Consider the following 27,892-nt stretch of genomic DNA (forward strand, 5'->3'; position numbering starts at 1 on the left):
GGAATGAGAGTTTTATTTTGGGCAATACCTAGGAGGGAAGACTAATCTATATTATTAGACTAATGAAGACAGCTGGAAAAATGGTCTTTGCATTATCACCCTATTAACTGAAGTTTCTGGCAGATTTCCAGTCTCATATTTTTATGTTACTGATATACATAATTTTTGGGTAGTTGGATAATAATGTCTACAACCTGCAGAGACACATAAAGGGGGAAAAAAATTGAAGAAAAGATAAAGTTTAAGAAGGATGAGTGACAGGTTGAGACTACAGTTTGCTTTTCAAAAAATATCTTCACTTGAATCCTTGATTCACCACAGACACCAGGGTTTATCTACATTGTGCAATGCAAACGATTAAAGAAATCCCCACAATGTGAGTATGTTGATATTTCTGTAGCATGGTATGAGTACTGCACACAGATAAAACTGTAGACTCAGGAAAGAGTCTGGCTATATTTGCTCATGTACAACATCCTGTTTCCAGGTAGGAAGTAGCTTGTTCAGAGATTCCTTGAATGTTGTTTGCACTGTGTAGGTACCTCCTCAGCTGTCACAGGTCTCCATTCCCCAAGGCACCCTAAAGACTGCAAGGCATTTAAATGTGCTGGTAATGAGGGGGCTGCTGCTATGCAGCTCAGTGTCCTATTGCAATGACTACTGAACATCAGATAAAATAAAGCACTCCAGCAGCACTGAAACAGAGATGGACACCACCATTTGAGTTTTTCCATACTTGTTTTAACATCTAACAGCATTTCACTCTTTCAGTCCAGCTTATACACCCCATCTTACCGGACCAAGACTGTTATTTATAGTGCCAGTGATTTCTTCAGCATATCTTTCAATGACTCACATTTATTCCACTTTAAGTCACTGAGAGTGAAATTCAAAACACTCTGCCACAAAAGATGCTTTCTCTGCATTATTCTAGGCTTGAAGCTGACAGGAGGAGCTGGAAGCAAGTTACAAGGTATTTATGTGCTAGAGATAGTGCCTGGCTCTCCTGCCAGTGTGGAAGGCAGTTTGCAGCCACGAGATCAGATTGTTTACATCTGTGGAATGTGCACTGAGGGCATTAGCCTGGATGATGCAGTGAGAGTGTGTGAAGCTGCCACCCAGAATATTCGAATCAAAGCCACAAGGTAAATCTGAGCATATTTGATCCTAATGCTAAAGCAAGTTTCTAAATTTTACATCAACAAGTCAGACAACAAAAAACAGAAAAATGCTTAATCTCAAAGGTCTGAATGTTGCAACCTGATAAATAACATTTATAAGATATCTTAACTCCTTGTAATTACAACTAACATAGTGAGTACAAGTAGATTCATACAACACAAATGAGAACTCTTCAAATTTTATCATCCAAAACTAAATGTGAAGCCTTTAACTGTCAGGCTGAGCACCATTTTCATATGTCTTTTTCCCTAGGGAAAATCTTTGTATTTCCATCACTAGTGTCAACTTTCCCCTTACAATCTCAGATTCAGAACAAGAAACTACCTCTTACCAGAAATTCTGAGATAATTCCAACAGCCAAACGTTTTAGAAAGGTACTAAACATGCAGCATTTAACCTGCAGCATGACCAGAAAGTATATCCAGGCCTGAAAAATAACTGGCTGTAAAGGATTTCAGTCATCAGTTCACGGCTGTACTAGATTCATTGTGTTCCACAGTCTGATACCACATCAGCTCAGGTCCTGGACTGATGCAGAAATAGCTTCCAAAGATCTCAGAGGAACAGCAAAATATTAACCCAAAGCATGTGAGTAACTGAGTTACATAACCAGAGAGTGTGACAGAACAGCTGCCACAGCTGTCTTAACATTGTTCAAACTTTTATCACTGCTTTATTAACTTGTGCTTATCTAACAGAAGAACTGCTGCCTCATTATACATCTTGCAGTACAACAAGTTAGTAGACAGCACATCCTGATTGTCAGAATTTACAAACTAAGGAGGTAAACAGGAATAGGGTAAAGGAATGCTCATACAAAAGAGCATTCCCTCTTTATATAGGGGGGAGCCAAAGCTGAATTCAAAATGGACCCGAAAGCAGTTTTGTATTGGGCCAGGTGCTTTAACATGCTTATTATTTTCCCCAAAACATTTCAATAAAATGTTTCACTATAGTAAAATATTTTCATATACTGATATAAATTCTCTTTAGAAAAGCACCACTAACAAAATCATAGAGGGACAACTACTATTTAAACAACTGAATTTCTAAAAATAATTTTCATATGTGCTTTACAAAGCATGCAGCACTTAATGGCTCACATATTTCACTTTTTCTGCCCCCAGAAATGGAAATCCAGTGGTTCCTATAGAGCAGGAAAATAGTAAGTAAGGATAATATTTTTGGGTTTTAGTTCAAAACTTGCTTCTGGTTTTGAAAATAAGCATAAGGTATTTATTCATTGCACATAAAAGTTATTAACAAACTGTAACTTGGCATTCAATATTTCTGTTATGGCCATTTTAAGGGTCTGAAGAAAATTTCATAGCTGTTTAAAGACAGAAATAAAATCTATAGTTCTCTGTTAAAGAAAGTAATTTTTTGCATATTCAATTTCATTTTTTTAAAATTTGTTATTAAATAGGAATTTTATGTGGTCGTATTTCAATATCTGTTTTGACTGAAACTATTCTCTAATGAGTTTTCCAGCACTTCTTGAGCCACTACTTAATATGAGCCACTACTTCATCATCTAGACCACCTTCTAAAACTGCTATTAATAAATCATATAAAATCAGCAGGCAGCACTAATATCTGTTAGTTAATATAAAAGCATTCCTATCAGAGGAGATATTTGGTACTCTAACTGATACAAAACTTCAGTAATCATCTGCATTATAAAGATTTGACCAGAATTGCTCTAGCAGCAGAAGGAATCTCAACAAGCACAGGCTGCACCTGCACCCTCAGGTGGAAGGAGAGGTATCACATCTAGGTCAGCACATAAAAAGGCTGTTAGTTGTGCAAGTAGTGCTTTCCAATGCACACTTGGCTGCAGCATTAAGTCAAGCCTAACCCCAGTTTCATTTACCTGACTGAATATCCCTTTTTTTTTTTTTTTTCTTAAATCATGCAAAGATGACCTCAAAAAATAACCCTGGACTACAACTGTTCACATGCGTACACTCATCTGAATACTGGCATATGGTTACCTGATGAACTTATTCCAAGTCAAGTTAGTTACAGATTTCCTACTTTACCACATGTTGCCACATGTTTCTTTTTATAAACTGTAACGATTTTCTACAATATACTGATAAAGTTATGTGTCCTCTCAGTTAACAGGACAGAACTAAAGCGCAGCAAATGTATATCCTGGCAGGACTTTGTTTACACAGCCTTGTGTGAGCTTTGCAGATTCCACGATTTCTCAAGACACTTTCAGATAGGTAACCAGACCTGATACACCTCTGACAGAGGTGGATCTATGAGCTCTATAAACAAGATGTGTAAGGTCCTGCTCATGGATCGCAGCAATCCCAAGCATAAACACAGGTGGGGCAGAGAATGGATTGAGAGCAGCCCTGAGAAGGACTTAAGGGTGTTGGTTGATGAGAAGCTAAACATGACTGAGCAATGTGCAACCACAGCCCAAAAATTATATCCTTGGCTGTACCAAAAGCAGTGTGGCCACCAAGTTGAGGGAGGGAATTCTGCCCACTGTTCTGTGAGACCCTGCCTGGAGTGCTGCATGCAGCTCTGCAGTCCCCAGCATAAGAAGTACATGGACACAATGTTGGAGCAATTTAAAAAGGAGGCCATAAAGATGGTCAGAGGGCTGGAGCACCTCTCCTATGAAGACAGGCTGGGAGAGCTGGAGTTGTTCAGCCTGGACAGGAGGAGACTCTGGGGAGACCTTACAGCACCCTCCAGTTCCTAAAGGGGTACTGGAGGGGGACTTTTGACAAAGGCATGTAGTGATAGGACAAGGGAGAATGGCATCAAACTGAAAGAGAGCAGGTTTAGATTAGACAGTAGGGAGAAATTCTTTACTGTGAGGGTGATGCTGGAACAGGCTGCCAGAGAAGCTGGGGACAGCTCATCCTTGAAAATCTTCAGGTCCAGGCTGGATGGGGCTTTGAGCAACCTAGTCTAGTGAAAGGTGTCCCTGATCATGGCAGAGGGTAGGAATTAGATGATCTTTAAGGTCCTTTCCAACCCAAACTGCTCCATGATACTATAATTCTTCCCTTTTACAGGAACTTTGAAAAACCTATAGTAATTTTGTATTTGGTGTTCCATTTGCTATCATCACTGATAGATTTATAGATAAATCTGTAATAATTTGATATTAAGAAAGAAAGCCATCATTTTTATAGGCTTAGTTACAAGAACACATAGTAAAACTGCAATTGCAAGAGGTAACTTTTTTTAAACTACAGGACATTGATTAGTTTCCACAATTCACACATTAAGAGTACTTTGTGGAAGATAGCTATCTTCCAGATCACCAAAATACAATAAAGCAAAAACTCAAAACTGGGGGTTCTGGGTAGATGTGGGAGTGTTCCTTCATCTGCTTGATCATTGCCACATGTCTAGAGTGACTCAGTCTGGTCTTTGCTGTTACAATTTTTAAGATAACAATGGCTAAGATGCAGTAGTTCTGCAATTCATTACTGAAATGTTTATATCTCTGTGCAAATTGGCAAACTTAATCATGCAGTGGTCTCACACTGCTTCACACACTATCAATATTGGATATTGATGCTTTGTTTAATCTCCTAAGCACAGAGTTCACATTCCATGAGTACATGAAGTTTAGCAGGAAGCCTGTCAGAACAAACATATGCGTATGTTTTTAGGGCCACCGACTGAAACAGAGAAAGCCAATATTTCTTTGTCAAATGAAAGCCTGAACTCCCAGGAACAGCATCTGCTGCATCAACATGGTAAGGAACTTTGCATTTTACAATTAAGGTTAGTAAAATTGTGTGCCTTCTCTTTGAAAGAAAATAAGTCTATAGGTGATAATGGCATCACCTGGGAAACATTAACTCTTCATTAAAAAAACCTGCCTCCCTCAGAGTTTCAGAGAACATTTGTACATTACTGTTGTCCATCTGGTGTCTGTAGCACGCAGTTCTTGAAGCTTGTTTTGGAACCTGCTCACAGGGAGGTAAAAAGGTCACAGTGTGGTTCACATCTGAGGAGTTTTAGGCTGCATAAATCCACAGGACTGATTTCATATTCACATATGAAATATAAAATGTTTTATTATGTCTCTGAATGAGATTTTGAGTGTTGTACTGTAGAATATTTTACCAGGGCAGCTATCTAAAAATTGTTGTTGCTTTTTCACAGAGAAACATTTGGAGGAAACAAACTGTGATGCTCAGCAGAACACTCCTGATTCTCCAGAATGCAAAGTAAGTGACACTCTGAAGTGTGAGGTGGTTCACCAAGTGAAGAGAGCTGTATGGAGAGAGGTTTTTTTCAATAGTGGTATTTAACTTATTTTCTTCCTCTCTTTGAAAATGTGAATATAATACACTTGGGAAGTGTCTGGTAAGTGTTGAATTGTATTCAGCATTCACAGAGTAGAATGCACTGGGCACTTCCTGGGGACAAACTCTTCTGTTGCTGTTTTGCAATGCTTAGAAAGAAAGCAGCACAGGAAAAAGACATGTCACAGCATGGGATTCTGGGGAAAATATGTGCAATTGTGAAACATTTTCCACAACAATCTTTGAAAGCAGATTAATATGTTTCATTCTGCAATTTTCAGATGGACATTTGAAAAGAGAGTAAAATTAGCCCAACCTTCTCAGTGTTATGAGCACTGGTATAGAACAATAGGGTTTGAATTCGGCAAGAGTTTTGAATTTTTAAATTTATTTATTGTGAATTCCTGAATACACAGGAATGTTGTTGTCGGGGGGAAAAAGTAATTTCTATGCTCAGCATACAGTGCTTGAAAATTCTTACAAGTGCAAACATCACTTCTGTTGGTGCAAACATATGAAAATAATTTTAATTGAAATTATCTAAATTGGAACTGATATTTCATGTGAACAGATTAACTAATTTTCTCTTGATTGTGTTTTTGGTTTTTTTGGATTTTTTTTTAATCTAAATCTTGTTAAAATTAGACCTCCAACCTGGCAAAAAAAATTGGAATAATTTTTTCACTTTCGATTATGTCATCACCATTACTGCTTCTTCTGCATGATTTAATCCGTGATGGTTTGTCTGTTCAACCTGCAAAAACAATTTCCAAGGCTGATATTTGTGGCATTGGAACTAGTCATGCTGCAAGTCATAAACATTTCTAGCTTGCTGCTATTTCTGACATAGCACTTGACCCTAAAAAAGCAGCTGATTTTAAAAGCAAATGAAGTGCTAAAGTAAAAGAGATGGGAATGTTGGGCTTACACGATTAAGATCTAAATTATAGAAAAATAGAATAAACTATGTACTGCATTACTGTCATGTGGGAGATATGAATGCCTTATTGGTCAGTTAAGGTGATTTATTTGATATATTATAAAATGATTGCAGAAGTACATGTTTCTTTGCTCTTAAGGGGTTATTTTCCCCAGCAGCAATTATTAAAAAGAGTATGAAAACAAGTATGTACTATTTTCATTCTGATACATACATGCAGCTGTTTTCTTGATCCCTGTAAACTCTCTAGAGCTTCTAGCTTCTTCTAGCTTCTCAAGAGTGGGATATATCCCATAATTCACATCAGGCAGTGAGGACTGTGGGAATAATGGGAATTTTCAGGAATAAAAATGCAAACAGAATACAGCCCTGAATAAACTCCACTTTAGACTGCATCCTTGTCTATTGCAGGACTTCATTATTAAGATTGAGCTGGAAAAAGCAGAAAATGGAAGCCTAGGATTTGCCCTGGTAGGTGGAAAAAATGGCAGGGCTATTCTAATAAAAGCCATCAGCCCAGAGAGCAGTGCAGATCTAGATGGGAGACTTCAAGTTGGTGACATCTTACTTAAGGTAATGTTTGTTTTTCATTGCTTTGGCTTACAGTTTCTCTACTTTATAATCAGCTCAATAGCTCAGTGAGTTCAATGTAAAAGTGGTGTGGATTGGAAATCCGATGCTGCTTTGCACAATAACACCCAGAAGGTGGTGTCATCCCTCAGCTCCTGGTGGTCAGAGGGCTGTCCTGGGGCACCTGTGTCTTCCCTGGAGTTCACCTCCAGTGGGACTGGGCTCCCCAGGGCTCGTAGTTGGACACAGCAGCAGAGGCAGACCCAGAATCACAGGGCAAGCAGCCAACTGCACCTACTCCTGACTGTAATTGTGCCTGGTGAGGATTCCAGAGAAAGTTCAGGGGAACCAGAGTTAACTGGCCAAGCATGCAGGTCACAGCTAACCAGGAGGCTCCTGGGTATTACCAAGACAAACGAAAAGCACGGGAATTAGGGCTTTTGAGTCTTTATTTAAAATCTTACTATCCTAACCACCCTGCTACCTTTTGATAAAATTATCATTTTTGTTACCCCTAATTATTTTTTCTTCTCCCTCCATGAGTTTCAAAATAGTTTGACTTTCTGGTTTTCATTTACTTCCATTTCTCCTTCATCTTCTCACTGAAGAATGGCGGAAAGCCCACTTACTATCTCAGATGATAATTTTGTGACGACCTGCTGTCTATAAAGATATAGAGATGAAGGATCAAGGGAGTTAAGAGAGAATGAGAACTCTGTCCTGCAAATGGGAGAAAATGATGACACATTTGAAGTTTAAAAGAAATTATATAAAGATTTTCCAGTGCTAGGCTATGTGATTTTAAAAAGGCTTTGTGTTACAGGAATCTGTAAGTACACATGTACATGTACAATGTATTTTTCAGGTGAATGAGACTTTTGTGTCTGGTCTTCCACGCCAAACAGTTACAGATTTGCTGCGCAAGGCTCAAGGCACTGTTCAGCTCACTGTCTGCCGAAGCGTGGCTTTGCACTGGGCTTATTCAGGCAACCAGAGCAACACAGCTTCCACTCCAAACACAAAAGCAGAGCATGGTAAGCAGCTACATCCACTCACCATAGGATAGAAGTGGGATTATGTGTTGCCTGAATTCAACTTTGGTATCAACAAAACAAGTCAGTTTTACAGTTAGTCCTGTTTCATAGCTGTAGGTGCAAACACATTCTTCACCCTGATTTGTAGCTCTGGCTAAACTGCTCAAGACATAGGACCTAAAGGTAGGAATGCCCAAGTGTGATTTTTTTAAGTCTAGGAACAAAGCTGTAAGACCCTCAAAGATGCTTTAACTCTGCTTAAGTTTTTAAAGTTGGTCTGATTTTACCCCATTTTATGCAATTCACTGATGGAATCACATCCTGGTTTTGGTTCAGTTGCTAAAATACTTCTCCCACAAACTTCACATCCCATCACTCCTACTTATCTCCTGAAAGCACTACAACTCCTGTTCTGTCTGGCAGGCAGATCCTCTCTCTCTCCTGCTCCTGTTCATGCTCAAATCCAGAAGCCTCTGCTCCCAGGTCTATTGTTGTTTGTTTGAGAGCACACCCATCTGGCATAGGGCAGTACTTTCAGGCATGATTAACTCTGTGGAAGAACTTTGTGCTCTATGCTCTGCTCTACTGAATATTCAAAAATTAAATACTAATTGAAGCTGGGGGTGGAAGCAAGGATATAAAATCACCGATAGATCATATACTTAGCTCTCAACTTTTTGTACCTAAATACTGAAACATTTCCTACAATGGAGAAACCTATATGGGAAGGATATAGAACTCTTCCTTCTGGCTTGCTGGTTACAAATTGGAGGCTTAATTTCAAGTATTCTTAGTCAAGAAGATGCTGCCTTTGCCATTTCTTATTACATGACATTGGTGAATTACATAGTTTCTGGGAAGTTTAAACTGTTTTCCTACAAAACAAAATGGTATTATAGAAGTACTGGAAGCAAGGTTAATCTGTGGTAGTTTCCCCTTAGCAATGTGAAGGAATGAGCTGGGTTAGGGAGGGCAGATTTAAATTTTTTTATAGCTGGTCTTGATACAGAGCTTTACTGTATTTTCTGGCAGTCTGAATTTTGCTGGCTTCTTCAGTGGTGACATTTGGCATTTGTGCTCTACTAACCCTCCCAGGCATTCACAAGAGGGAGATTCCATGCCAGTTTAAGACACTGTCTCCGTGCTCCATCTGAAGCCCAAGTTCTTTGGTCTAAGCAGCAGAAAAGAAATGAACCTGTATTTTCATGCATTTGATTTTGTTTTTGTTTTCTGATATTCAGCAAGTGGCGGGGAAAACCTGCAAGCTCAGCCTGTTTTCAGTTTCAAGGAAGAAGGCTCCAACCAAACGTACAATAAGGTAAAATAGGAGAAGTTTTCAGAATTTATCAGACCATGTACTCATCTGTTTGTTTACAGCATGGGTTTGCTGTAATGTGGGCAAGAACCACACCTTCTTAATGAAAAAAGTGTAATGTGACGGAAGTGTGCTCCCATGACTGGAGCTGCTAACATTTGAGTGAGTCAGGATGCCACTGAGATAAGAGCATATGATAAGTATAGTACATATGCTAAAAGGGTGGAGGGAAGAAAGGTTGTATATGCAAGTCTTGTTCTGGTTCTTTATAATACTGAAATTAATAACTGATTAATTTTACCATTATTTCAGTATTTCTAAACCAGATACATTAAAAGACTTCTATTCAGCTACCTCCACTGCTATTCATAATTCAGATGCATCTAAATTTCTTCAAACATAGCTATAATTTTGAATCTTAGTAAGTCCTGCAAGACATTCCACATTAAATTTCAGAATATCTATTATTTCTAAATTTAAAACTGTAAAACTCCTCAGTAAATATGAGAAATTCTTATCCTCCAGAAAATAAACAAAAACCCCAAACCCTGATTCAAGTAATATAATTGAACTAGAAAAAGAAAAATTGTAAGAATCAGTGACATAAATAAGCTGAGAAAACCCTGAAGAGGAATTTGTTTGTGGAATTTTAAGCATGCTGCTGGAACGGGTGTTGGAACTAAACTTTAAAGACTGGTGAAATGTTGTATCAAAATAAGGTCATATCTAGGATCTGACACAGAAGTACACCCAACAAATAATATCAGTGAGAGGTAAGAGACAGTAGTAAGGTTACAGGTTACCTCTCAGATCCCCCCGGTGGCAAGGTATTAAGGGAAACATTTAGTTTTAAGAAATGTGGTTAATTCTATCTAGTTCAGCAAAGCACACGCCTACATTTAAGCATGTGCTTAGTGTTTTCCCTGAATTGGTTCCATTAACCTCTCTCTTCTTCATTATTTCCAGCTTGCCTTTAGTTGTCTCTTTTGAATAGAAACTTTCTGCCTTACTTTATAGAACACAGCTGCCATCTACTCCAGAGATAGCAACTTTGAGGATGACAAGCTACTAAATAAAAAAAAAGTAAAAATGAAGCAGCAAAACATATTTTCTTCACAAATAGAAAACAAAATCAATACAGCAGTCTCTGATCTATGTAATCAGTGGTTGCAGAAACTGGGTAGATTAATTCAGGCTTAAATCGGCAACTATAAACATCCCTATTCTAATGGGGAAATATATGCACAAAATTAAGAAAATAAAGTACAAGTGGGACATGCCATTAAGATTCTCTGGGCCATTCAGTATGTGAAGTATGCAGTATGCCAGGGTGCTTTCTGAGTGCATCTGAAACATTAAGTAGTGAAAGAAGAGACATCAATCTGAACTAAAAATTTTAAATAATTATTTATCAAGTGTTACAGCTGAGAAGAAGCTACTTTCACATACTAACAGCAGATATCCTGCATCACTATTTAAGTGCAGTTATTACTCTTTAGGATGGAAAAGCAGCCACCAATACTATTGCTTCTATTGCATATGGCAGGTCATCAAGGGTCTGCCTTCTCTGTTAGTTGAGCGCTTCTTCAGCAGAGCAGCTTCACGCTGCTTCTGCTGTTGGCATCATTGTCTAAGACAAAAACAAGGAAATTATTAACATTTCATCTCAGATGTAGGTGCTTCCTGCTGCCAAGAACTGAGAGGGGAGGAGTGTGACTCATGACTCCTGTGTCTGCATTTTCTTTCTGAGATCAGAGAGGATATAATAAACTTGTCATGTAGAGCTGTCTCTAGTCTGTATTGTTCTATTGTCCAGAAACTTACAAATGCAGCTGATAAGGCTTTTTACTCCAACTACTTACTGCAATACACACTTTCTTCTGAAAGTGGAAACTATTCTATTTTCTCTTTCCTTCTCCAGCAAAGGACACACTTCTGTCAAAAATAAGAAAGAATGTTGATGAAAGTAACTACATTCTTGATGTTTCTCTGTATTGATTTTTCACAGCTTTTTCTTATTTGAAACCTGCAGGATGCAGAGAGAAGAGACAAATCTCTGGAAAGTCAGCTGGCTGGACAAGACTATAAGGATATCATCAGTAACATTTTGGACAGGTAAGTCTTTCAAATTAAGTAAAACTATTAAAATAAATAGAATTAATTAATTATTCTTATATTTCCAGCTCTGCCCTAATAGCAAAATGAAAATGACAAAACACGGGTCTGTTTGTTGGAATGCAGCTCCATCTGCAGGACGAGCCACTAAACAGCTTCCACACAACTACTAAGACAAGAGAATTGAAGCTTCCAGGTGTTAGGGCTAACAGTTGAAAAATGTCATACATGAAAATGGTCTCTAGCTCTGAGAAACCTTACTCCCAGTCGTTTTTGAGTAGCTTTTTTTATCCAGAATATGTTATTACCTCTAAAAAAAAAAAAACAAACAACAAAACCGCATACCTGCAATAGTATTTTTCAGTAGCTATGTTTGCAAGCAATACTCCAGAAAAAATACTACTACAACTCCTTGAACTTATGATTTTCAGAGTTCTGAATAATTCTTGAAAATTGTTGCTCAAGGAAGTTAAAAGTGAGCACAAATAGATTAAACACAAAATTTTTGTGTGGTTCAGATTATCAAAGGTATTGCCAAAGCTTCTGCCATTCCAACTGACATTGTTTTACAGGTCACAGAAATGTGAAGAATGTGAAAGCTGCAGAAGAGAAAATCAACAGTCTGAGTCAGGCAGCTGGAACAGTGAAGATGATGTTATGCCCAACAGGATTCCTATTCTACCTAGAAGTAATCATGTGAAAACTTCTCTTGTTTCCTCAACAATATAGCCCAGCACCTCCATATATGTACATTGAGAACAACATTAGTCCCTTGCATACAAACTAAGGATTTGCTCTTTTAGTGTAAAAGACCAGGGCACTCAAGACACAGTTTTTACCACTGATGCATAAATAGGCCATCCAAACTTTTGTAACTTATTAAAATGAGACATACATCCCGAGGTCTGTCCTCTCCCCCTTACTGTTCCCATACAGCTTCGCAAAAAAAGTAAATGAAACACTTAAAAATGCAGAATGAAGGGTAAAATCATCTCTCAAGACTTTGTTCCCAGAATCACTGAATTTCACTCCCCATGACCATTTCATTAAAAACTCTAGAACTGATGTGCTTGAGCATGTACTGAAGCACTTTCCAAGCTCAGGTGCTAAAGCCCCTCTGCCACCAGAAGTATTTAAAGAATCTACCTAATTGTTCCTTTATGAAAATTAAGCTCCTTCTACTCCAAATGAGAATAATGTGTGAAAGGAATCATACTGAGGATGCTGCACTATCTCACAGCTTCTGTGAAGTATAGATTGTTCTCCTTGCTTCTTCTCACCCGGTGGAAGCAATGAGTTGCTGATGGCTCTTATTAGAAGTAAAACACAGGTAACTTCCTCACAACACCAAGCCTTGCTAGCCAGAAAACAGAAAATTATAATCAATCTATCATCTACTACCTCTCAGAGTTTGGGGTTCTTTAATTTCCCTGATCTGGAAGGAGAAGTGTATGGGAAATAGTGTGCTCTTTCTGGAGTGGGCATCTGTCTTCACTGGCACTCTCAAGTAGGTAAGAGGAGTCCCTTTGAGGGTTAGAAAATGGAATGCAAACAGAAAGTGTCTTAGAAGCTCAGACAAGACAGGGGCAAGTTGTAGCCCGGACAAAAACACAGCAAGCACAAGTCTATTGTAACACAAATTAGTTAAGAATAGCGATGATACCTTACAAAAGGAAAGCAGGGCATTACTTCTTGTCTTCATCCTGCAACAAACCCTGGAACATATCATCAGCTTTTCTTTGAGACAGCTGGTATGTTATCCTTTGCAAACAATAGCCTATGACTAAAAAACCCACATTCCATAATTTCTTTGCCTGAAACCATTATTTTTTACATAACAAGCTACTGGTTTTACTCAATATGGCAACAAAAGCTTTTCTATCACTCCAGTAAAGTAGTGATAATTCTGGAGATGCAATGTTTATCCATTTTCTTAATCTGTCAAGTACTGGATCAGAACATACATTTCAGGATGAGCTAAGTAGTAAAACTGAATCCTGACTTTGGTGCATGAAAGATAGTTAATATCTTTTTCTTGAAGGGCAGTATGAATTAAGATGAGAAGAAAAATATATTTGCTTACTTTAGGAAGGAAGAATTTGCTGCGATTATTCCTAGCAGTAGAGTGTGGCAATACCAATTGTCATGAAAGTGATGTAAATATGAAGATGATTCTCTGTGAAGATATGGCCAGAGTCTCCTTTACCAGTATAAACTAGCATTAAAGTCTCCAATTCTGCAAGAACAGTTTATTTAGAACAGACTGTATTTAGAAACTCTGTGAAAAAATAACTTGCAATAGTTGGATCTGCTTCCAAATAACATGAAATATGGTGCTGCTTGTATCCATGATGTTGACTTATTCTTCTTTCTGCTGTGCATGTAAGCTGAAAATATTTTCTTCCATTTCCTCACATTTCACTTCCACAATATAAGCAGCAAAATATATATACATACACTGCAGCTCCCTAGTTTTTAAAGCCAAGATTCTGCACTATGAGCAATAATAATTTAAAAATTCTTGGTTTTTTGTTGTTGTGTTTTGTTTTTTTTTGTTTGCTTTTTTGTTGTTTTTGATACATAGACAGAACCTTTACTTCTGGAGATGAACTGACTCAGTTAATTAACTTGAAACCATCACAGAGTGGAGTAGATCCAAGGACTGGCATAACAGGTCTTATTCAAGGCCTTCAGCTGCGGATTGCGAATCAAGAGGTGCTAAAGGAGTTTATGGTAAACTATGATTACTTTTTAAGAACTAACAGTTCAGCACAGCTAAGAAAGTGACTTCTAAAAGCCTGATGAATTCTGTATAGGATTTCAGCTTGTATATCTTTACTGAATCCTTTTTCTCTGACAATTTTTCCTGCCAAAAAGTGGTTTCTACTCTGCTTTTGAGCAGTAGTACAGTATTTGCATCTCTCTTTCCATACATATCAGCCTTACACTGTTCCCTGTTCAAAGATACTGCCTGTGTAGAATGAAAACAAATAATGTAACATTCATAATGTAGATTAGGAATCACTTTTTCCTAGACTGCCTTCTTCTTATTACCCCCTCAGCTCTGCTGAGCATCTGCCTAAGAACTATCCTGGGGGCTGCACCTAAGCAAGAAATCTATGCTGCTAAGGATTCACTAGTGTAGAAACAGTTGAAAGGAAAATGTTCCACATAATGGAATACTCCAGTTATCCATGGAACTCATTGCTACAATTGATACTGTTATGGTCAGGGACTTAGTGAAATCAGAAAGAAAAATTAATGAACCTCCACAGATAATGAAAACATAATTACATCTGACTGCATACAAATCATAAAAAAAATGTAGAACTAGGAACACTTGTAAAATCTCTTTTTTCAGAACATAAACAGAATTGCAGTTATCATCAAATTCCCAAAGAACAGATTATTTTGTAATTCTTTAACATAGTACTGGATTTTCCTTTAAAGGACATTCTCATTACCAGTGAAATGCATGCCTGTCTCCTTTCCACAGTAATTCCATTGTTATCAGTTTCTTACACTTGCCTTTGTATCTCTGACTTTCTGGTTACAAAACCCCACAGGCTGAAGTGTACAGGATTTGCTGACATTCCCTGAAGGCTCAAGAGCATTTATTAATTTCCATTCATTACTTTCCATTACTGATGTAGGTATAGCTTACTGTAAGCTGAGTCTCACACATCTGCACAGAAAACATAAAGATCTAATAAGGAAAGTGCTTGTTACCAAAGCCAGTGGATATTTTATCTGAGTAAAAGCTGTAGTAACTGATGAAAGTGTTCAAGAACTGTCACATACACTTCTGTTCGTATAAGTATGTAGTGGCAGAATGTGATGGCTGAGCATTGTGAAATGCATAGCAAATAGGTAGAAGAATTTAAAAAGTCGAGGTAACACAAAAATGTAAATGAAATGAACTTGCACATTCCTGTTTCTGACTACACTGCATTCAATTCCCCTAAACTTGCTGTGAAGTTCTTAATGACTGTATGATGTGCACTTAATATCATTGGTGCTGTTCCCTATATTCACCACTTTCTCCATCACTGAAAATATTCACTGTCATTATTGTACTGTTATTAGTGCAATAATAGTTCTTTATTCATTGTGTTATCAATCCTAAATAGTGACATTTGGCCAAGACAATATTCCAAACATCTGTAATACAGCAATATACAACAGCGACTTGGAATGATAGGGTCCAAGGATGAGGGTTGGAAATGCAGAAATATTTTGCAGGGTGAAGCAAATGCAAAGGAAATTGAATTCCTTGCCTAGAAGTTAAGAGAATTATGTACTTATTCTTTTCTGTAAGAAGTCTATTTGTCAGTCTTGGGTTATGTACAGCAGTAAAGTTTGTTCACACTGATACTGTAAAAGTTGTCTGTTGAGGACGTGAACAACATGGATTGATATTTTCTTTTTGATCCAGGCTTTAGAACATGTGAAACCAATAGATGACTGCAGAACTGGCAAAGCACCAGAAAACCGGAATAAAAACAGATACCGAGATATCCTTCCATGTAAGTATGCACAGAAATACTTTTGGTGAACAAAGTCATCAGAGAAACACAAGAAAGCTTTCTGGACACCCTCGATGTCTTTCTAAACTGCAACAACAGGACAACACATGAAAAAATTTGTAGCATCTCTATATATCAGTGGTGCAGTATATATATTCTTAGAGGTTTTCCTGGTTTATAACACCAGTATCCAGTGACATTCCTATGCGATACATGAGAAGCAGCATTGGGTACACCATTTTGGAGCACTGTCAAACAATTCTATAGCAATTAGAAGGCTTTTCACAGTGTTATACAAGTACCTCAAGAGAAATAAAGCTGCAATGAAGCATACAATTTATCTATGGGAGTTCCTGCTTGTAATGATCTATATTAGTGCTGCTAGTCCAATATTTTCTAAAATCCAGAGGCATACTCTTTTGAGAGACTGAGGTTTCCTATATCCTGAGTACTGGAGATGACAGAACTCTCAGATCCACAGCTGAAATAGCATTTTTCTGTTTCTGTACAGATGATAAGACACGAGTTCCTCTAGGAGAAAAGAGTGGCTACATTAACGCAAGCTACATTAGAATGAATGTTGGAGAAGAGGAACACTTTTATATTATAACCCAAGGGCCTCTGCCATCCACTATGGCCGATTTCTGGCAAATGGTCTGGGAGAGTGAATCAGATGTGATTGCCATGATGACAAAAGAAGTGGAGCTAGGGCAAGTCAAATGTCATCAATACTGGCCTGAATCTCCCTATAACTCTAAAGACCTGGCTAATTTCTGTCTCAGGTTACACAACTACCAGATTCTGGAATACTTCATAATTAGAAAAATAGAAATTATCAACAAGCAGGTAAGTTGACTTAATACTTTCCTATATGATGAAACTGATTATGTAGTTTACACGAGTAGATACAAGTAATATTGTTTGCTTCTTCCATAATATGCGATTGCTATTTTTAGGGATGTAAAAATCTGAATTACAGGCATGAAATTTGGGTTAATGAGATGGCTCTTTTTTGTTCATTGCATAAGCAATGGATCCAATATTACACACATTTGGACAAGAACTTCCAAAAACGACACCTCTAATACTCACAGAATTGGTGCGTTCAGTGTTTTGCAAAATTGCTTACTGTTCTCATCAAATCACATCCATGCCAGAGTGAATTCATATTTTGTAATGGTGGTTGGATGGAAAAAGGGGAAGAAGGTGGCTTTCATCCTAGAATTTAGAAAAAATTATACTTTTTTTGTCCATGAAATCACACAAACACATATAAAACTATGAGTCCAGCAGCAATATTTTAGAACCTGGACAAATACAGAATCCAGGTGGAAGAACATGGAAAACAGGGCAGGTATAAGTCCATCAGTTTTGCCTCGGTATTAAGTAAAGATTTGCAAAAATTTCTGCAGGACATATTCTTTAGTGACATAATTAAACAACTTGTGCCAGACTAAACTTGGTGCCTTTTCATCAAGATAAAATTTTCTCTATTTGAGGAAATTCACCTTATGTCACTGAGTGTGAAGCACTGTAAAGCATTTGATATGAGTCTTCCCAAAAGTGTATTAAAATGGCAAGATGGAACACCATATGTGATATGCTTCAATGAATGTGTTGTTTGCTGTTTGCACTGAACTAGTAGCAAACTACTACAGAAATCCACAATTACTTCAGCAGAAATCCACACTTATGTTCAAATTCTTCTGATAGTAAAAATCCAGGTATTTAGCATTCAGATTTTAACATGGCTTTGTAAACCAGCAATAAGAGGTGTTGATCCAGGAAAATCCAATTAATATTACTCTTTATTTTATCTACATTTTATTTATTCTTGTAAGCATCTTTAGTTGGTTTGCCTATTCAGTATCTAATCACAAGTTATTCTTTTATATCTGATAGCCATCAGATATTTACAATTTTATTAGTGTGGCTCTTATGACTCTTCTATTAGTAAAGCTTAGTTCAGCTAATGGCACTGCAATATTCTAATTTAAAAAATGTTTTTCTTTTTCCTTTCTAACCAACAAATGACATAACTACATTATTTCAAAGCAACAGAGTAACTTCAGTGTCTCAACAAAGTCGTATGAAGTAAATTTCCTAGGCCTGTGTTTCTGAGTGTATTTCTTGACACCTAAAGAAACTTTAATGAAAAGCTAAAGAATTGTAAAGTAAACAAAACATTTTGAGAACGAAGGAAAATTTTCCATGAAAATAGGTTTTGAGACTGATCATTTTTAACCTTTCTGGTCTCTCTCTTCCAGACAGAAGAAAAGCGCATCATAAGTCATTTGCAATTTACCACTTGGCCAGACCACAATACTTCCAAACTGGCTGAGCAGCTTGTAAAATTTATTTGTTACATGAGAAAAGCTCACAGGACAGGACCTATTATTGCTCACTGCAGCACTGGCATTGGAAGAAGTGGAGTTTTGCTGTGTGTTGAAATTCTTCTCAGCCATATAGAAAAAGATTTATGTGTAAGTATCAAACAGGTCATTGTTAAGCATTACAAACTGGTATGGATGTCAACAATGTGGTGGGGGCATCTTAGAACAGAAAAATCCTGTAAGAATTTACTCTAACAAAATTAAATAAACCCAGCTCTCATTGTTTTAAACAACAAAGATAATAACTACAAATATACTGTTTCTAAAAGAACTGTCACAGCTTCCCCATCTGAATACGCTTAAATCTTTCTTTCTAAGTTGCATGTCAACCAGATATAAACTGTTCTCTTCTGACAGTTCAACATCAAGCAGATAGTGAGAGATTTGCGAGATCAGCGTTTTGGCATGATCCAAACTAAGGTAAGTTCTAAATATGCAACTAGATTATTTTTTTTTTTTTTTAAAAAAGCTTCACTGGTGCAGCTCCCCATGGTTTGATAAGTCTGGGGCTTAAAATATTATTTTAGTGCTCTCATTTGAGGAAAATAACAGCCTTCTAGGCAAATGGTGTCTAGTTTTAATTCAGAAAGCATATCCCTTACTAAATAACTGAAATAAAAGCAAAGCAGCAATACAGGACAGATACCACACACCTCCCTTTCTTTTTATAAAGCAAGAAGAAAAGCAAGTGTCACAGAAACAGTGTTTTACTATAAACCCTACCCTGCAAAATTACACCCTTCAACTGAATTCTTGCTGTGTTGTCATCACCAAGTAAACCCTTCTAGTCCTGAACTAAACCCACTCCTTTTTTTCATACAGAAAAAGACAAGATGCAGCTAACACACCTTAGAGAAAACAGGTGGTGAGAATAAAAGCAAGAGAAGACTAAAATAAGTTCTTCCCATAGGCAAATATTTTAGCACATGCTTTGATATATTTTTCTTCAGGGTAATGATTGAGCATGTAACTAAAATTAAGCAAACATATAACCTTCACTGTCCTAAATGAGAGTTGGGCACATGCTTAAACTACAGCATTCCGTACTTTTCCAGTGATGGAACAAAAAGAACAAGGATTCTCTTAAATATGTAATTTTTGTGTCCATATGACAAATAAATGGTTATAAATATGTAACATATAACATAGAAACATGTAACTTCAGCTAGTCCATCCTTATTTGTCTAGAATTTATGTTGAATGTTTCACACTGGTGTCTCCACACACAGGATGAGTATTTATTCTGTTATCAAGTTGTGCTGGAAGTCCTTCTGATCCTCCGAGCAATGGATTCCTACTGAATACAATTCCTACAATATGACTCTTCCTGTTGTTATTCCACTTGGACTCCAGGGACTGCTCAGCAACTGCTTTAAAGAGATGTCAAGCCAGCACAGACAAGTGTTATATTATATGGTTTTTTAGATTACCCAGTTTTCAAGGCAATTTACAAACCTTGCTCAACACGTCCTGTGTAAGTCATTTATTTCTGTGCTCAAAGTATGAAGAAACAGCCAGCCAGCACTGCAACATTGCTGTGCTAAATTGATATGGACAATTTTTGCATCCTGTGTAATAACATGTTAATTATTAGGAATATTTGTTGGGACTGTAGCAAGGATAAAGCAGCCTTTGGAATTGCTTCACTATCCAGAGAGCAGCTACAAAGATCTAGGATTCTGTTGGTGTGGATGGAAGATTAGTTGTCCCTCATCTACTGTTGTGCACTGTTGGCTTCTGGAGTGCAGATCAGTGTTTACTCCAGCAGTTATGTTTTTGCATGGAAGGACTCAATTTGCATGGAAGGACTCAAGCGACCTTTGCTTGCTTGAACAATGTAGAACCATTTCCAGTCACTACTCCAGCCCATGAGTTTATACCACTATCAATAAACATCTTAAACCAATAAATTGACAGAAAAATAGGATGCCTTTAAACCCTGGTTCTCTTCAAAGGAAGAGTGTTCTAATAATTGGATGGAATATTAATTTTTTCCAGCAATATGAACAGATGTGGATCACATCAGTATTTTCATTGTACATGCATAGAAAAAGGAATGCAGTACTAAGGCAGGTGAAAGAACTGTGTGTGCATTGTGGTACACACATACATTTCATCTTTCCCAAATCCTTTGCATTGATTAATTATCTTCTCATTCTTACTGAGGATCTGAAATATGGGATATCCTGCTGGTCTCAGTGGGCTAAAATCAGATCTTTAAATTAAAAGTCTCTCTGTACAGTTTATTTTTCTTGTAAAAAGTGTTCCTGTTCATGTGGGTGGATTTGAGCAGAAATCTCCTGTTCAAGGTGTAAGATTGTATTTGTTTCCATAGTAGTACTTCTAAGTCCTTATCTAGAAAGTGACGTATGGAATTGATTGGAAGTGCATTAGAACAGTAACTTGTAAACATAAGAAACTAAAACAATCTAAATTGTACATATTTTTAAAACTTATCTGGTTTCTGCAAAAGAGAAAGTATTAAGAGGCAGTGGGTATAAAACTGCAGTTAAAGCAGAAAAGAAAGAAAATAAAGAAAATAAAATGCTTATTTATTTTATAACCTATTATGAATTAGAGGTTTATAATTCAGAAAGAATGAGGTATTAAGTAAAAATTTAAAGTATGGCTTTTAGAAAAAAACACTGTAATATAATTATAATTAAGGCCAAGGTCCATTTTTTCATTCTGCCCTCCAATAGTCTGGAGGCAGGAAAATATAGAAATGCAATTGATTATGTGAGACAAATGCTAATTTCAAACTTATTAATAAAGTTCAAGAGCAATGCTAAATAAATCCAGGAGTAACCCTGAGTTTATATTAATATAAATATATACAGAATTCAATGTTTTGTCTTAAATTCATTAAATTTGGTCCTTCCTCAAAGGAAGGAATTACTCTCCATACATTCTGCATTTATTATCTTTACATAACATACAAAGGACTGTTTGCACAATCTTGTCAAATGTCAACAGCCAATTTTTGTCATAACTTTGTTACCTTCATTTGATATTTGGCCTTTAACTTTAATTACTGCACATGTACTACTAGGCAATCAATGCATTACAATGTAATGAATGCACAATTCATCTTTTATACCACTTAATAAGCTTTCTGGTGAAAATATTTCTGTACTTTATGCAAAGGTGTGTTTTCTGTGGCTTAGAACAAGTATTCTGGACTTAGAAGACAATTGTCATAAGGTCATTATTTGTGCATCATCTTTGCAGCTGTTTGACAGATATGTTTGCTGTTTGACATAAGTTTTTCCTGTTTTACAGCAATATTAAAAGTATTTCTGAAAACAATCTGCTTAATTTCAATTTCTTTTTATAAAAAAGCAGCTTCAATTCCTAACTGCTAACCAATACAAGCTCTAGGGAAAATATTTTATTCATAGGGGACTATCTTTAAACTTCCTCTAAAGGCAGATTTTTGTGTTAATGTGTAGTAGAATCTGGCCACATCCAGCAGCTGATAGGCATTTCCCCACACACAGAGCACAACTGAATGTCCCACTTCTGTGTTCTTTGTTCACGCAAAACTCCCAGGAGATCGAGGCTCACTGATGCACATTCATTTGGAACAAAAGATAACCCACTCTTTAAAGAGCTCACACTACTTGACAAATCAGGATAAACTGAAAACAAAGGAAAATCTATTGCTCCGTATCATTGATAGGGAAGTGAGGCAGTGGGTGGTGATTTGTCCAAGGTTTACAGAGTTTTGGAAAACTTGGCAACTAAGCAGATGATAAAATGATGACAAAATATAAAATGATGCAGAACTAGGCAGATGATAAAATGATAACAGATGATAAAATCTCTGATTCTTTGCCTACACACAAAAATATCTTTCCTCAGTCAGAAAAGAGGATCATACTGCTCTGGATTATTTCTGATGAGATATTACATAGCATATAAAGCACTCTGCCTGGAATTTGCACATATCCTAACATGCAAGGGATGTGTTACGGTAGAGAACTTCAGTCTGTGCCTACGATCACTCTTCTTACTTCAGAACTGGTATTGAGCTCACCCTTTGTGCTCTACCACCTAGCTGCCAATCAGGACAAACTGCAGTGCAAATGTGAACAAAAAGGGCCCGTTTACTGAAGACAGTGCCTGCCATAACAAGCACACCAAACAAGTAAACCTATGCTAGACCTCAGATTCTTACCATAGCACAAAACCTTGTCAGTCATACTCTGTGCTCAGACAGCAGCTCTGTCCACAGAAGAGCACAACTTGTCATCTTATTTTGGAGAAGTAACCAAAGGTTTACCAGAAGTAACAGTGTTTCACCAGCACTGAGACAGCTGTTAAGCTTTCTTATAGCTACCATTTTATCTCGATTTAAAAGCAAGTATAGCAAGGACAACCACTGCATAGCTGTAAGATTATGACATCGTGTGTAGGGGAAAGTGGGCGTCCACATTTTTCTATTAACATCTTCATTGAATTCCATGGACTCAGAACTGCTTGATGCTGAGGTCTCTGTGTATTCTACAATGGAAAAGATACCTAAAAATATTCACACATGACAAAACAGGTGTTACTGTCTACAAGAGCACTGACAGCTTTAAACAATTGACTTTAAAAAGTAACAACTTGTCCTAATATAATCATGTTTACTTTACATTTTCTTAGAAAGCCTGAGAGATGAGCCAGTATTTTTTTTCTGTCTTTTCAGTTGAAGTTTATGGCATCATTGAACAACAGACCCTTCTGGGACTGCAATGGGCCCGTCCTGAAAAAGAGCAGCAATCGCTGCCATCTAGGGGCAAATTGCGACTGCCACAGGGCTGATGGCAATCGGTCGCTCCTGCCCTTGGCACAGACACCCTCCGTGTCCCAGCTGCAGAACAAACTCAGCCAGATAAATGTAACAGGGGGCTTGTGGGCAGATTCCACTTGCTAACTGAAATTATGCTGCTGTGACTTCTCGCCTATGCCTACAAGTACAGCAAGAAGCTCTCAAAGGAACATTCTTTCTATGGCATAACAGAAATACTGAATGGAATTATTTTCTTGTGAAAAAATAATACAGTCGTTCAAATGAGCAAAATGGAGCATCCCTTCCACAGACAGGGTCTTCACGGTATGTTGCACTCACACTTGAAGGTTGTTTGGTGTTGCACAAGTCAGAGTTCCCAACATCTGAAGGAATCTAAGTTTATCTACACTATTCTTTCTTCCTTAACAGTGAGAAGTAATAAATAGTACTTTAAATGATGCTTTGTATAATCTGAGTGTCTTAATTATCACAATTACATAGGAACAGCAACTCCAGCTGCAAAACACTCCATTACTAGTGAAGGACAATGCTATTTCTCACAGCTAATAAATCACAAAGCTGGACTCAACATGAAGATTACCTGCCTTCTGCTTGCAGAGTTGACTAAATATTATTATAATACTACAAAAAACAGAAGTCAGTTGAGCTCTTTACACAGAAAAGAGAGCTTGCCCTTGCAGGCTAAGCAGACTAAGAGTTAGGGTCCACTTTTAGCTGAATCTTTAAAATGTCCAGTAATGTGTGTGATGGAAGGCCACAGCACTTTTAAAGATACATGTAACACTGAAGTGTGGTTTGCACATAATCTTGCACAGGTGTACCTTTGTAGGGTTAGAATTAAGCTTGTGAAACCAGAAGAGTACTCTGTATTGCCATACTGATACAATCAGTTTTGTCTTGGTCACTTACTTTGTGTACGGAAATAAGAGAACCTCAGGAATAATAGAACCTCATATTTCATTCCTGCTTCTCCAGGCCCAACAGCATGGAACAACTAACACTGGATCCCAGAACCGCAACTCAGAATAGCTGAGCTTGGAAAGAAGCTCTGGGAACCATTCAGTCTAAACCCTCCAACTCCCTGCAGTGCCACCTTGAGCTCAGGACTCTATTTACATGGGTTTTGGGTACCTCCAGGATGACACTCCTTGATATGTCTAGGCAACCTGCTTTGCTCTTTGATCATCCTCAGAGTAGAAGATTTATTTCTGATGTTTTAAGTGAAATTTCCTGGACTTTAGTTTGTGCCCATAGCATGTTGTCCTGTCTTTGCATACCACTAAGAGGAATCTGTTTCTGCTTTTTTACCTCTTTATTCCCTCCCATTTAGGAATTTGTACATATTGATAAGATCCCCCTTAGCATTCTCTTCTCCATGCTAAACAGCCCAAACTCTCTCAGCTTCTCCTTACACAACAGACATTTCTTAATTCCAATTTCTTAATCATCACAGTGGCCTTAATATGCAAGTACAGCTTTAGAGAGATTATAAGATTCCATCCAACAGCTGCATCCAACAGCCTATTAAAATAAGGAAGTAGAGTTTTTCGTGCCTATTGACAAGTGGTGGCGGCTGTTTAAATACAACTTAAGGACTAATCAAGGCCTGACAAAACAATATGGGAGATTAAGAAAATATGCAGAGAATTGAGCACATCTTGGATGTCAGTCTGAAATATCTGCCAGAGATCATCTCTGCTTTTTTACATAGTCTTAACTCTACAGTGTCCTTCCATATGAAGTAGGTGGCTATTCAGAATTCACTGCCTTTTCTGCACAGCACCAGTTACGCATTCATGCCTGAGGGACAGTGAACTTCTTGCAATCCTGTTCTGAATTATACAGCTATTTAGCTTTCTCATTAAACCACTCAAAAACAAAACCCCAAAAAGCAGTTAAAATGCCTGAGAGCAGTACACCCCCAGCCAGGCGACAGACACAATGGGGACTATACAGTAGCTGTCCAGCACCCCAGCTCATTACACAACCTAGCAATTAACTGAGGTTGCCTGTGCTCCCTCCCCTCCCTGCATTTGTTCTCTTGAGAGATGACAACCCCTTCTTCTCCTTCCTGTACAGCACTCTTGGTAAGACATGCCAATGACTGTAGGCATTCCTTTCCCATCGCACTGCTCTAAAAAGCTTCTAACTACTGCCATTACTACTTCCCTTCATGGCTGAAGCAGATTTATTCCAGCCAAAACACCAGCTGCAGTACCTCTTGGCTCATTCAGTACACCTACCAATAGTTCCCAAGGCAGAAACAACATGCTGTGAGCTTGCTTAATGCCAGCACCTTTGGATAAGTGACAAGGACCCTATGAGAAATAATGAACATTAGGGAAATGTAGCTATAGCAACGCAAGTATTCACAAAGCAAATCCCCACCATGAGCACAAGGAAACCGCTGCTATTGTATTTGTAAAAGTGCTGATAAAGCAGGAGCTTGGGCTACAACATCAGGAGAAAGCACGTCTGGACTGCAGTCTTGCCACAAAAGGTGGCACATGCAAAAGCACCCCTATAGCAGACCAAAACTTAGCTCACACACTTTCAGAAATATTGGATGAAACAACAGATCCAAATCTGAGTCTTTCTAACAAAATCCTAAACTTCCCCAGCTCTTTATTTTACTGCTCCAGATTTTACTGCAGGTTTAGCACCATATCATCAAAGGAACCATCCTGATGACACTCTCAGGCTGCCATGGTTCCAGAAGCAGAAACTGAACCTTGGTCTCTCATTAACCTATGCTGCTTTCACCCTTTTTGATCCACTGAAAGCAGGCAAAACTTGCAGCTGAGTATTCAACAGGAACCCAGACAATGCTTTCTGACTTTTTCTTTAATCCTAAAATGAAATAATTGAATAACTCTTCTGGGGAATTTTGACTTTCTCTTGATACAAGAAATAAAAAGTTAGTTTATTTAACTTGGAATAGCACTACACATATTCCTGCAGAACTCCTGGGTTCCTCTCATCATCATATCTATAATTCATTTTAAGACAGGCTGCTTAACAGTATCATACCTCATTTTCTTTGTCTACTGCTTTGCTGTCTTAAAGAAGATGCAGGAGTCACAGGTAATGCTTGGGAAGCGTCAAGTGAAAGACAATACAAGACATGAAATATTCTTCATGCTTGCACTTTTCAGTTGCCACAATTCCCCTTCATCTCTGTGTGTGAGTTAGGACACATGTAGCATATATCTACCTCTATTATTAGAAAATTAGCACTGAATAATTAAGGGAAAAATTTCCCTAAGGGAAAGAGTAGGATTGTTCTAAGGTATTACTTGAAAACTGAGCAGGAACATTCTGGCATTATCACCTAACTTGAGTCACTTAGCATGGACTCAGCATCATTCCTTTTGCTTGACAGCAAGTTTAGATCAAAAGACCTAAAACTGTTCCCATGGACAGAATCCAGACAAAGCCTGGAATGCCAGCAGCACTGGGGTGACCACACCTCTCAGCTCAATACAAATACCCGACTCCTTCAGAGGAACATTGCTCAAGGCAAGAGCCTCTCCTTCCAGAGCACTCCAAGCCAGCTCCTGCGGAGATTTTCAATGACAGAGATTTCTCCACCTATTCCTCCTCTCATCAACATTCATTTAGATTCCTTGCTAAGAGCTGGGTGGCTGCTGGGTTATGCTCCTCTGCTAGACTTTGTCAGTGTCCCAAAAGGTACAATTATCCCAGGAGTCCTCTTGGGATTTACACAACACTGCTTTGAGCTCTATCAAAGCATCTGATGAAACACAGTTACTTCCTTGGAGTTCTGAGGTCAAACACAGATTAAACTTGGAACAAAAAAAACAAGTATGTCAAAAATATCCAATCAATAAAGCATATTTTTCCTTCTCCTTTGTCAACGGCTATCCCCTCTCAGTAGTTCCATTAATAGGGCAAAAGGTTAACACACCTCGCTTCTGGTTGTGTACCTTGACTCCCAGTTTTTTGTAAAGCTTTTGAGGAATTCAAAGAGCAGCAAGGCTACCTCCAGATGGCCAGGACTTCACTGATCAATGGCCTGTAGCCAGCTGAAGAGATTGGAGCGTTGGCAGGAAAGAATAACTGTTATCAAAGCTGCTGCTCTCTGTAGCTTCAGTCCAACTTGCCCCAAAATCACTACCTGGCATAGATGGGGGTAATGTGCCCATTACTCCCAGGTCTATATCCCCATGGAGGAGCTATGTCTTCTCCATAGCTGTCAGTCAGAGGTTTTACACATGTTCATTTCCCTTCACAGTTTCCTTCCCAAATGCCAGCACTTCTGTTCCTGTCTGGCTGTTCCTTGAACACTGATTGGGATGTGAGTGATCTGCTTTTAAGTCTCAGTTACTTCTATAACAGCTGAGGGCGCCAAGCCTGTATATTGCTACTCTCTTAACTTCTGGAAGAGGTAGAATATACTCTCTCCAAATTAATCTCATGTCACAAACACACATGATGTGTTCTGGTGTGTGAGAAAGCTGTCAAGACTGGGAAGAGCATCCGCATTACTGTGGATGCATTTACCTGCTATGGGAGCAGGCTGATAATGGCTACAGATTGCCAACAAATTATACAGGAAATGGGGCTAGCCTTGAGAATTTCCACCTTTCTCTAACTTTCCGTAATGTTCTTTTGCCCTTTGTTCTCACCTTCTGCTAAACCACAGAATAAACTACACTAATATCAGACTTCAGTTCAATCCTCAAGACACAGTAATATATGTGTTTGCA

The 27,892-nt window shown here is 38.0% G+C and overlaps 1 protein-coding gene across 1 annotated transcript in view; it reads left to right on the plus strand.

Annotated features, from left to right (window-relative positions):
* The window catches only part of FRMPD2 (FERM and PDZ domain containing 2), a 58,600-nt gene extending 38,935 nt beyond the window's left edge, over positions 1-19,665 (plus strand). Inside the window, exons 25-38 of the mRNA XM_062496891.1 lie at positions 935-1,145; positions 2,310-2,347; positions 5,329-5,393; positions 6,823-6,984; positions 7,847-8,015; positions 9,257-9,333; positions 11,363-11,445; positions 12,018-12,133; positions 14,030-14,178; positions 15,881-15,971; positions 16,483-16,817; positions 18,239-18,454; positions 18,722-18,784; positions 19,594-19,665. Coding sequence (XP_062352875.1) covers positions 935-1,145; positions 2,310-2,347; positions 5,329-5,393; positions 6,823-6,984; positions 7,847-8,015; positions 9,257-9,333; positions 11,363-11,445; positions 12,018-12,133; positions 14,030-14,178; positions 15,881-15,971; positions 16,483-16,817; positions 18,239-18,454; positions 18,722-18,784; positions 19,594-19,665 — 1,847 coding nt within the window. The remainder of the gene's footprint in view (positions 1-934; positions 1,146-2,309; positions 2,348-5,328; positions 5,394-6,822; positions 6,985-7,846; positions 8,016-9,256; positions 9,334-11,362; positions 11,446-12,017; positions 12,134-14,029; positions 14,179-15,880; positions 15,972-16,482; positions 16,818-18,238; positions 18,455-18,721; positions 18,785-19,593) is intronic.
* The last annotated feature ends 8,227 nt before the right edge of the window (positions 19,666-27,892 follow it).

Source organism: Cinclus cinclus, chromosome 7 (genome assembly GCF_963662255.1).
Source record: "Cinclus cinclus chromosome 7, bCinCin1.1, whole genome shotgun sequence".
NCBI lineage: Eukaryota > Metazoa > Chordata > Aves > Passeriformes > Cinclidae > Cinclus > Cinclus cinclus.